The 11,190-nt window shown below is 46.5% G+C and overlaps 1 protein-coding gene across 28 annotated transcripts in view; it reads left to right on the forward strand.

The window, feature by feature from the left end:
• Window positions 1-11,190, forward strand: part of KLC1 (kinesin light chain 1) — a 74,214-nt gene that overhangs the window by 54,994 nt on the left and 8,030 nt on the right. For 8 of the 28 annotated variants that reach the window (XM_005562302.4, XM_005562305.4, XM_065547526.1 and 5 more), the window contains exons 14-15: window positions 5,505-5,635; window positions 10,422-10,488. The exons of 6 other annotated variants lie outside the window; for them this stretch is intronic. In XM_005562302.4, coding sequence (XP_005562359.1) covers window positions 5,505-5,635; window positions 10,422-10,488 — 198 coding nt within the window. Of the gene's footprint in view, window positions 1-3,406; window positions 3,458-4,060; window positions 4,649-5,504; window positions 5,636-10,421; window positions 10,489-11,190 lie in introns of those variants that run through there. 14 more of the 28 variants (XM_005562307.4, XM_005562308.4, XM_073998357.1 and 11 more) reach the window with 3 other exon arrangements.

The raw sequence follows: 11,190 nt of genomic DNA on the forward strand, positions 1-11,190 counted from the left end.
ACGGGGTTTCACCATGTTAGCCAGGCTGGTCTCTTAACTCTTGACCTCGTGATCTGCCTGCCTCGGCCTCCCAAAGTGCTAGGATTATAGGCATAAACCACTGACTTATTTTTTAAAAGGTAGTGAGGGCAATATGCACACAGGTATTAATTTTTAGTCAACTTTATTGAGGGATAATTAGAGACAATAAAAGGGGCCCATATTAAATGTTGTTTGATTTAGATATTAACATAGTGCAGGTCAGCACATTAGTTTGTCTTTATATGGATGTTAGAACAAAGTTTATCATGCTGTTTCTGTTTAAGTGAAGATTTCCCTGAGATTGCACAGCAAACTGTTACCACTGTAGTCACTTATTTGTGTACGTCAAGTTTTTTTTCAGTATTATGCAATTAAGTTAAAATAGACAAATACATCAGGTGTTGTGGTAAATGTTAAGGCTATACCTTGCCGGGCGCGGTGGCTCACACCTGTAATCCCAGCACTTTGGGAGGCTGAGGTGGGTGGTCAGGAGATCGAGACTATCCTGGCTAACAAGGTGAAACCCCGTCTCTACTAAAAATACAAAAAATTAGCCAGGTGTGGTGGCGGGTGCCTGTGGTCCCAACTACTCGGGAGGCTGAGGCAGAAGAATGGCGTGAACCCGGGAGGCGGAGCTTACAGTGAGCTGAGATTGCGCCACTGCACTCCAGCCTGGGTGACAGAGCAAGACTCCGTCTCAAAAAAAAAAAAAGACTATACCTGTGGCCGGGTGCCGTGGCTCATGCCTGTAATCCCACCACTTTGGGAGGCCAGGGCTGGTGGATCGCTTGAGTTCAGTAGTTTGAGACCAGCCTGGCCAACATGGGGAGACTCTGTCTCTACTAAAAATGCAAAAATTAGCCAGGCATGGTAGCAGGCGCCTGTAATCCCAGCTACTTGGGAGGCTGAGGCAGGGGAATTGAACCCTGGAGGCAGAGGTTGCAGTGAACCGAGATCGCGCCACTGCACTCCAGCCTGGGTGACAGAGCAAGACTATCTCAAAAAACACAACTATCCCTGTTACCTATAACTTCAGATTTCAAATTTTTGGATTTTATAAAGGTAGCTTTATTGTTCTTGTTTCGTTTATTAGAATAACTTGTTATATATTTATAGTGAGAAAATGTGATTTCAATTTTATTTTTTTTTATATATATATATATATATGAGACGGAGGTCACCCAGGCTGGAGTTAAGTGACGCAATCTCTGCTCACTGCTTTCCGGGTTCCGGAGATTCTCCTGCATCAGCCTAAAAGGCATTTTAATGCTTTTTAAAAGGTTGAAAACTACTACCATAGGGAAAAACATTGTGCTCCCTGTTGGGAAGTCATAGCTTCAGCAGAAGTGACTGCCAGGAATGAATGTGACAGCTTTTGATTAAGTTATAATAACCACATACACCAGATATTGGGCTCAGTTTTTCAAAATATTCATAAGTAACATTTAAAACAGAGTTATGTGGTCAAAGAAAGGACAAACTGATTAATGATAATCGTCCCCTGTGGGTCCTGGGCGTTGGTGTCACACAGAACTGAGAAGGAAAGCAGGTGGTGACAGATGCTGGTAATGTGCAGGGAGTGTCTGGATCGAGGTCTCGACCTGGTGGGTGGTTTGTCCAGGGAAGGACAGTTCTCTCCTTTAGGTACACACTGTAGGGACTGTGATTAAACTACTTGACAGCGGTACTTCTGTGACCTCGTTTCGTGTGACACATGCAGATCTGGAAGCCGCTGTCACCGTGAGCCTCAGTTGGCTCTCTCTCATGGTCTTGCCTCTGAAAGTGCAGCTGCTTTGTGCACACAAATCCTTTTCTGGATAAAACTGGTGCTCTTACAACTGCTGTCTGTGTGGCTTCATGTTCATGGTGTGATGTGCATGTGTCAGCCACTAGCACCAGGTCCCTGTTGGAATGTGGGAGTCCCTCGGGCTGTTTCATCATTACCCAGTTGTCTTTACGGTGGTCCCATGAGACACACACAGCCACCCCAGGTGGAGTCTGAGGAGACACACACAGCCACCCCAGGTGGAGCCTGAGGAGACACACACAGCCACCCCAGGTGGAGCCTGAGGAGACACACACAGCCACCCCAGGTGGAGCCTGAGGAGACACACACAGCCACCCCAGGTGGAGTCTGAGGAGACACACACAGCCACCCCAGGTGGAGCCTGAGGAGACACACACAGCCACCCCAGGTGGAGCCTGAGGAGACACACACAGCCACCCCAGGTGGAGTCTGAGGAGACACACACAGCCACCCCAGGTGGAGCCTGAGGAGACACACACAGCCACCCCAGGTGGAGCCTGAGGAGACACACACAGCCACCCCAGGTGGAGTCTGAGGAGACACACACAGCCACCCCAGGTGGAGTCTGAGGAGACACACACAGCCACCCCAGGTGGAGCCTGAGGAGACACACACAGCCACCCCAGGTGGAGCCTGAGGTCCGCCTCCCAGCTGCACCACCTTTGTCTGTCTGCAGGTCACCAGCTCTGCTGGGGCCTTTTGAAGCAGCCTCTCTCCGTCTTGCCATTCTTTTCGCACTGCTCCCATGTTAAGATTTCTACACGTTTCAAATACACTAAATTCTTACCTAGGATTATTGGGGAATGGAATATATTGTTAGAAATAGATGAATTTTTATTTTTTAAAAATTACACTAAGGGCTGGGCACGGTGGTTCATGCCTGTAATCCCAGGGCTTTGGGAGGCCGAGGCAGGCGGATCACTTGAGGTCAGGAGTTCGAGACCAGCCTGGCCAACATGGTGAAAACTCCTCTGTACGAAAAAAACAAAAATCAGTCAGGCGTGGTCGCGCACGCCTGTAATCCCAGCTACTCAGGAGGCTGGGGCAGGAAATTGCTTGAACCCAGTAGGTGGAGGCTGCATTGAGCCAAGATCAGGCCACTGCACTCCAGCCTGGGCGACTGACTCAGAGTGGGGCAGACCCGCTCCATTGCCAACTCCAGGTGCTGATCTGGGTCTGCAGAGGCTCAGGGAGGAGGAGGCAGCTGGGCCGGACCCTAATTCTGGGACTCCTGGGCCCATTGCCCAGCTGTCAGTTGTCAGCTTGCTACTCCAGCAGCTGCAGAGTGGGGAGAGAGAGAGAGAGCATGAGTGAGCGTGTGTGTGTCACATGAAATACTTTTGAATCTGAGTGAAATGAATCTTATGCGTTCTGCCAAGTATTTAGTTCAGGTGTATTATAATAACACTACTGTAGCGTAGCACTGAGTTTTGAAATGAACAGCAAGGGCTGCACTGTTGATGACGCTGTGTTAGCATTTTAGCATCCTTTTTCTAAAGAGCAGCAAAAACTTATGTTTTCTTGTCCTCCCAACATTTTTGAGGTGTTGGTAACAAGTGTTATTTTTCCATTTTAAAGATGAGAAAAATGAAGCTCGGGCTGGTTAAATGACTTGCTCAGCGTCCCATGGTGAGTCCGAGCGGGCGGGGCGCAGGCCCTGCCGTCTGGTGCTTCTGTCGAGACGTCGGCTTTCCAATCTGGCAGGACCCAGGACGCATTGCTGCCTGTGGAAATTAATTTTCTTTTGGATTATCAACTGCATGTTTAAAATGGGCTGTAGACTTTTAAAGTCCGTGGTTTCCTAAAGTTTCTGAAATGTCTAAAATGTGTTTTTAAGAGAATGAAAGTCATACCTGTAGCCTTTATTTTGGTCCCTATGTTTCTCATTGCATAATCTCCTTATGTACAGTTACTTGTAAAGCCTTTTACACTAAGTGTCAAGGAGATTTCTAATACATTGCCAATCTTTACTCTTAAAGTGTTGAAATTTACTTTGCTGACCATTGGGAATGGACCAGTCTGAATTCTATGAAATGCACCATGAGGCCCAGCACCTGCTTTATGCTGGGCTGGTAGAAGCAGGCAGAAGGTCATCCCAGTCCTAAAGCCACTCAGAAGGCTGCTGAGACTTGTGACCTAGAAATACTGTAAGCCAGGCTGCACCATGCAGAGCCTGCTGCCTTTCCTCGCCGCGGTTTCACGTGGGTTTTCTCTCTCCTTTCTGTCTGACAGGCCTAGCCGCCCGTGACTCTCACACTGTCTCCTGCATGACGGGTGGCGCCTCCCGCAGCTTCCCTTCTCTCTCCAGTGCTGCCCGCTGTGTCTAGCAGCCCCCTAGGATCTTGTCAGAGCTGCACCTCTCTGTGAACTGGCCATTCCTTTCGGTGCTGCTGTCCTTTTTGGGGGGTTCCTGATTTCTGTATACATGTAGCTTTGCCAGATATGTACTTAGTAATATAAATTGTATTAATAAAATTCATTTACTGTGTAATACACGAGTTTAAAAATTAAGAGCGATTAGCTGTTCACTCTGATAACAGGTAGTTAAGTGTCACACAAGGTGTTGTTGCAATGGCATGATGGTGACCTGTTGACGTAACTAAGCCTTAGAGCAAGGCATGTGCCGCACGTGCCCCATGGTACTTAGAGCCCTGGGGTTCCTGCTTGGACTCCGGGTCTCCCTAGGATACGCCCCAGTAGCATTTGCTGTGTAGTCTGTGTGTGGAATTCGGGCATTCTGCTTTTCTCTACTAATCTTGAAGTGCTCAGTGATTTGTGTATTTGTGTCTTTCTAACTTCTAATAAACTCACTCCGACTGACCTGTGTCTTGGTGTCTGTCTGCTTGGTAGAACTTCTCTCACTCTTTATCCATGAAACGCCACATGGCAGAGCTGCTGGGGTCATGGGGTGATAGTTCATCTCACCAAGGAATTCCTTCCAAGAAGAAGTGCTGCTGTCTGCACATTTTCTTCACTGTGTTTTTTATTTTCATGTTCAGATTCTGCCAAGTATTTCACTTATTAATACCTGAATCAATTAAGATGAGAGCTGGGCACTCTCCTCCCTACAAGGTTGTCTGAGGATTTTTAGTTATTTGTATAGAATGAGCATTTTATTTAATTTTCCAGCCACCTTTATAGTTAACATTTAAGGAAACTGTTCTGTAAAATTTACTGAAGGAAACAGCACCTCCAACTATTGCATTTAGACGAAACTGTTAAAAGGAAGAGCCTCTGTCAGATCCAAATGGTTTGGGTCCTCTACTGTGTTACTTGGACCAGATGCTTACATATCTGTTAAATGTGGAAGTCGATTTTGATAATATTCCTAGAAGCTGCTTTAATTTTCTTGAGACTGTGTGTCGGCTTTTGTCTCGGAATAGCAGTAGGATTCATATTGCTTTTGGGATGCGATCACTTTTGTTTGAATGAGCTTCCTTATGTCTAAAGGTTTTCATGATCATTGGATTATCTTTAATGAAATTAAAAGTGGATAATGTTTAGTTAAAAGTATGTTTACGTACATGGTAATTGGTGGTTTCTGCAAGACTCTGTCAGCAGTGAGCTGCTGGCGAGCAGGGTGACCGTGGTGGCGCTCTTATTTGCACCCAGTGTGGCTCTTGTGGGCGGGAGGGAGAACCACCTGCAGCTTCACATTTGTTCACGTTTTTTTCAGGATGGCACTGGATCTTTAAAACGCAGTGGTTCCTTTAGCAAACTCCGGGCTTCCATTAGACGCAGCAGTGAGAAGCTGGTTAGGAAGCTGAAGGGAGGAAGTTCACGAGAGAGTGAGCCAAAGAACCCCGGGTAACTATCTCTTCCAGCTCTCCGACTCCCGTGCACGCCGGCCCTGGGCCGCTTCTCTTCCTAGCGCAGCCTTCCTCACCCACAGACGCCAGGAAAGACACTCCAGTTGGTTCCCGCACTCTCACAATGGAAGGGTTTCATAGTTGCCACCTAGGTTTTTCCCAGGACAGGCTCAGAAATAATTGGGTAACTTCCTGTTAGTGGCTGAAGTGCTAATTAATACCTTTAAAAGAAATTTATGGAATTTTAAAATTCTGTCACATGTTCTAAGAAAGCCTTAGCAATGAAAGTGGGAATTTATATTAAAACATTGAGCATTTTGAACTTGTTTACTTTAGATACGCATTGTTTTTTAAATTAGCATTAGTTTAAATTCTTTAAAATTTTTAATCTTTTAGATAAATCGGATGTTAGCTACAACTATATTAAATCTCATACGGTATTATACTAGGGAGAAAATGGTTTCAAATAGCATCAGAACTATCAAGACTTTATTATAAGGAGATTTTCAAAACCTTAGGCTTTTCATATGTTTAAAAAAAGGTTTGAGTCATGAGTCTTAGAGTCTTTAGAAAAATAACATTTAAGTTGTCAAAGGAATTTGGTTCTTAAGACATCCTTTGTTTTTAACATGGTGCACAGAGTTGACAGATCACCCCTGCTGCACTGTCCAGCGTCACTCTGGGCAGCTGCTCCTGGCTTGGGCATATTTCTCATGAGGCAGGCTTTTGCCAGCCATTCTGTGTAACTCTGACTTCCTAAATGGTACCGACTTTTTAGAGATTGATTCCTAGTAAAACTACTTTACAAGTGATCCCACTTTAAGTTCTGTAAGAAATCTGATCACCTCAGGATGGTGAAACAGAGTTTTTCTGGAGAACATATTGGAAATATTAAAGTTATGTGCCTCATCAGTTGTTTTGTTACTTTGCCTTTTTTTTTTTTTTTTTTGAGACGGAGTTTTGTTCTTGTTCCCCAAGCTGGAGTGCAGTGGCACAATCTTGGCTCACTGCAACCTCCGCCTCCTGGGTTCAAGCAATTCTCCTGCCTCAGCCTCCTGAGTAGCTGGGATTACAGGCACGCGCCACTACACCCGGCTAATTTTTTGTATTTTTAGTAGAAACGGGGTTTCACCATGTTAGCCAGGCTGGTCTCAAACTCCTGACCTCAGGTGATCCTCCCACGTCAGCCTCCCAAATTGCTGGGATTACAGGCGTGAGCCACCACATCTGGCCTATTTTGTCTTTTAAAAGCTATTTTTAAAAAAGTATGTCTACTTTTTCATCCCTCTCAGTATCCCTGATGACCGAAGCCCTTAGACCTGCTGCCACACACGGCCAGGGTGCGGATTGGCCAGAGATGGCCCAGCCCCTTGGTGGTAGGGCTCACCTCTTGTCTGCTTGGTGTCCCTGTGGGAGTCTCTGTTGTGGAGGAGACTTCTCTTCATGGCTGTGAGAGAGGTGCAGGCCTGAGGCAAGAGGAGTGATGTGACTTTTGTAAGGAGCTTCTCACAACTGTTTTCCAGCCCGTTTCTGGAGAGGGGGTTTTAGGAGCCCCACAGATGTTCATTCTGAAGACTCCCTGGAAGACTCCAGGGTTTGAGGACTGGACTTCTGGAAGTTTATGGGGATTTAGTAGCAAATTGCTTACGATGAAACAAATGAACTCTTACTTGGGGGGAATAGATTCTAAATTGCCTTTGGAATAGTGATCTTATTTTAAAATGTTTACAGATTTCCAGAACCAAAATGATAGGTTACTACCTGCCTCTCGATGAATTTTGAGATGACACGTTTCTTCTTACAGCATTGAGAGGGTCTGAGCAGGCTGCGTGGCTGCTTGGTGTCCCTTCCTTGGAATGATCTGATGAGTCACGCAGCGGCTCTCAGGTCCCCTCCAGGAATTACATGATGCCCCAGAGAGAGCATTCTGGACATTATTTAATTCCTGGAGGGGAACACACTCATTGTTTGAGGTTCTTAAGTTTTGAAGCCTTGTAAGTGCAGAGTCCAGTTCTGGTGCTGAGTGTTATAAGTTGGACCACACTCCCACAAGATAGCTCTCAGAGTTGTTCTGTTTTTTCATGTTTTCTGTCTTTGCCATGATAAAAATATAACAGTGTGTGACCAGCCCCCAGGGTTAGAACTGTGGTCAGTGTTCACGGGGCTACAGCTCTGCCAGCCTGAACCATGTGACATAGATGCACGCTTGCACGGACTAACGTTTTCTACATGACTTTGGAAATTGCATCCCGTAAAATGCATACAACTGCATAATCTTTCCAAATAAGAGTGACTGTTTTTATTAACTAGACAGTAGTCTCAGACATCTTTTGGAGGGTTTTTTCAGACGGAGACTGTGAGGCCCCACCCCTGAGTTTCTAATTCCTGAGTCCCTGATCCTCAGAATTTGTGTTTCACACAAGTTCCCACGGTGCTGGGGCTGCTGACCCGGGGCTGCTTTTTGAGAATCGCTGAGCTGGACGTAGCAGGACCAGGGTGTTAGCAGCTTGCTGTTTGGCTGACTCCTAACAGTTATTGGACTGAAGGGTTTGGAATGCCATGTGTTCAAACAAGGCAGTTTGCAAGAGTGGTAGGAAGAGACGTTGAGGATTTGAGTTCTTTCGTTTCGTAAAAGGGTTTGAGGGAAGGTTGTGTAGCTCTTTTAAAGAGAGTTAATGGCAGCTGGGTGCAGTGGCTCATGCCAGTTATCCCAGCACTTTGGGAGACCAAGGTGGGCAGATCACTTGAGATCAGAAGTTTGAGACCAGCCCGGCCAACATGGCGAAACCCCGTCTCTACTAAAAATATAAAAATTAGCCGGGCCGGGTGGCGCATGCCTGTGGTCCCTGCTACTCAGGAGGCTGAGGCAGGAGAATCGCTTGAACCCAGTGGGGCAGAGGTTGCAGTGAGCCAGGATCACATACCACTGCATTTCAGCCTGGGCGATGGAGTGAAACTTCGTCTCAAAAAAAAAGTTAATGGCCACTTTATAGCAAGAATAATTATGTCAGATCATAATTTACTTGTGATTTGGTTTGATTTTATACTTGGTTCTTGAGTGGTTCTAGGTAGAGAAAAGCCTGTTTAGGACTCCAGCAATGTCTGTTGCGGGCTTCATTGGGATGTTTTTGTTTTGTCCTGGTTGGGACATTTTGGGGGTGAGTTTTGCTTGGGGATAAGGAAATTCAGGTTTTTTGGTGCAGTTGTTCAGCAGGGGCTGGCTGAGTATCTACCATGTGCCAGGCACTGTGCTCACAGCACTGCTGACACACGGGCGGGTGCCCTGGGCTTTCAGCCCCATCCCAGTGTCCTGTGTGAGGCTGTCCCTGTCACCCTTCAAGGCTGTGCCTCAGCCTCGCAGCCACCATCCTTGGCTTGCCCAGGAACTGCTGTGCTCATGTTCACTGTCCATGTTGCATGCAGTTCACGTTCAGAATTTAAGTAACCCTCAGTATCGGTTGCTTTAGCTTTAAAACTTCAGGTGAGTTTATGTTCAAAGCCATCCATGGTGGTGGTGAACAATGATAGTCATTTTATGACTGGGATATAGATAATTTATAGGCTATTTCATCAAGCATTTTAAATACATCAGATGGGAGGAAAAGTAAATATATGTATAAATTCCTGTATTTCTTTAAATGGAGAGCCATGACTTTATTTTAATTTTGGTTTCTAAGTAGAGAAATACTGACTTCAGAGTTTATTTTACTAACAATAAAGTTGATTTCCCTGCTTTTAATATAGAAAGATAAAAAATAGTATATTTATGCATCTTCTCTTAGCAGTGAGTTTTGAGTGTCTCTTCATGATCCCTTAATGGTGATGAGTCTGACATGATCCCTTGAGCGCCCTCCCTGAAAACCATCAGATGAAGGCAGAGCCTCTGCTCCCAGATGGTTCACTTTTTTTTTTTTTCTGAGACACAGTCTTGCTCTGTTGCCCAGGCTGGAGTACAGTGGTGTGATCTCGGCTCACTGCAACCTCTGCCTCTTGGGTGCAAGTGAATCTTGTGCCTCAGCCTCCAGAGTAGCTGGGATGACAGTGTGTGCCACCACGCCTGGCTAATTTTTTGCATTTTTAGTAGAGACAGGGTTTCACCATGTTGCCCAGGCTGGTTGTGAACTCTGGGCCTCAAGTGATCCACCCGCCTCAGTCTCCCAAAGTGCTGGGATTACAGGCGTGAGCCACCGCGCCTGGCTTTTCTTTTGTTTCTTTTGGTAGATGGAGTCTCACTTTTGCCCAGGCTGGAGTGCAGTGGCGTGATCTTGGCTCACTGCAACCTCTGCCTCCTGGGTTCAGATGATTTTCCTGCCTCAGCCTCCCAAGTAGCTGGAATTACAGGCACATGCCACTGCGCCCAGCTAATTTTTTGTATTTTTAGTAGAAGTGGGGTTTCACCGTGTTAGCCAGGATGGTCTCGATCTCCTGACCTCATGATCCACCCGCCTCAGCCTCCTGAAGTGCTGGGATTACAGGTGTGAGCCACCGTGCCTGGCCCCATGAGCCACTTTTTAAAAGTGCAAGTCTAAGGACACTTTGAGTTTGCATATGGTACTTTAAAAGCAGCATTTTGCTGTGAAAGATGCAGAGAAGCTGTGGTCTTTTCTCCTGGGCACTAAATAGAGTGAGACCCAGGACTCCCCTGTTACCCGAGCAAGATGAAGGCAAGGTCCCGAGAAGCCCCAGTGTCACAGAGGCCTTGGAGGGGCTTTGCTTGTGCTTCCTGTTGCTGGTTGACCAATGTGCTGATCGTTTGTCCTTGCATGTCCGTGTCCGGGTTGCAGCATGAAGCGTGCCAGCTCTCTGAATGTCCTTAACGTGGGTGGCAAGGCTGCTGAAGATCGCTTTCAAGTAAGGAGCCTACCCTGAGTTGTGTCCTAGGCTGCCCAGACCACGCTGGCAGGTCTGCAGATCCGCACCCGGTCCCTGCTCCGCCCCTGCTCCTGCAGAGGGCTTGTTCCTGGACAGCCAGTTGTGACAGTCGTGTTTAATATTCTGCTTCACCACTGGTTATGTGCATTATGGGCATGTTCACATGTGAGCATTCTCAGAATATTAATTAATGATCTCAAATGGTCTTTAAAAATAGTGTAATCTAATTAATTTATTCTGTTAAACTACTGTCAAAGCTTGACCAGTTACTAGTTTGTATTAGTTTGATTTTAGCCTCTCCTAAGTTTATAACTATTAATAATTAATTATCTACTTAAGCTGTTGTTCAGAGTTTAAAAGTATTCAAAACCTTATTAACATGATGACTAACACGTTGTCACTCTGACACTAAAATCTTGAGCACTTGATGAAGCTGTCTGGATCTCACACAGACACATCAGGTTCACATCTGAAAGTACTGGCTCCCTTCCCCATCACGGAGGCCGTTTTGGTGTGGCTGTCAGTGCAGTGGGTGGCTGGGTGCCTGTGGGGCTGCTCTAGAACCTGCCTGTTACCCAGGTGCCTGGAGCCCGCCCGGCAGCTCGAGCTGTTGGGACTTGGCAGTCCCCACCCGCCCCTGTGCTGGTGCTGAGAGCTCGCGACAGTGGCCAGGCACTGCCC

The sequence above is a fragment of the Macaca fascicularis genome, chromosome 7 (assembly GCF_037993035.2).
Source record: "Macaca fascicularis isolate 582-1 chromosome 7, T2T-MFA8v1.1".
In the NCBI taxonomy this organism is placed as follows: Eukaryota; Metazoa; Chordata; class Mammalia; order Primates; family Cercopithecidae; genus Macaca; species Macaca fascicularis.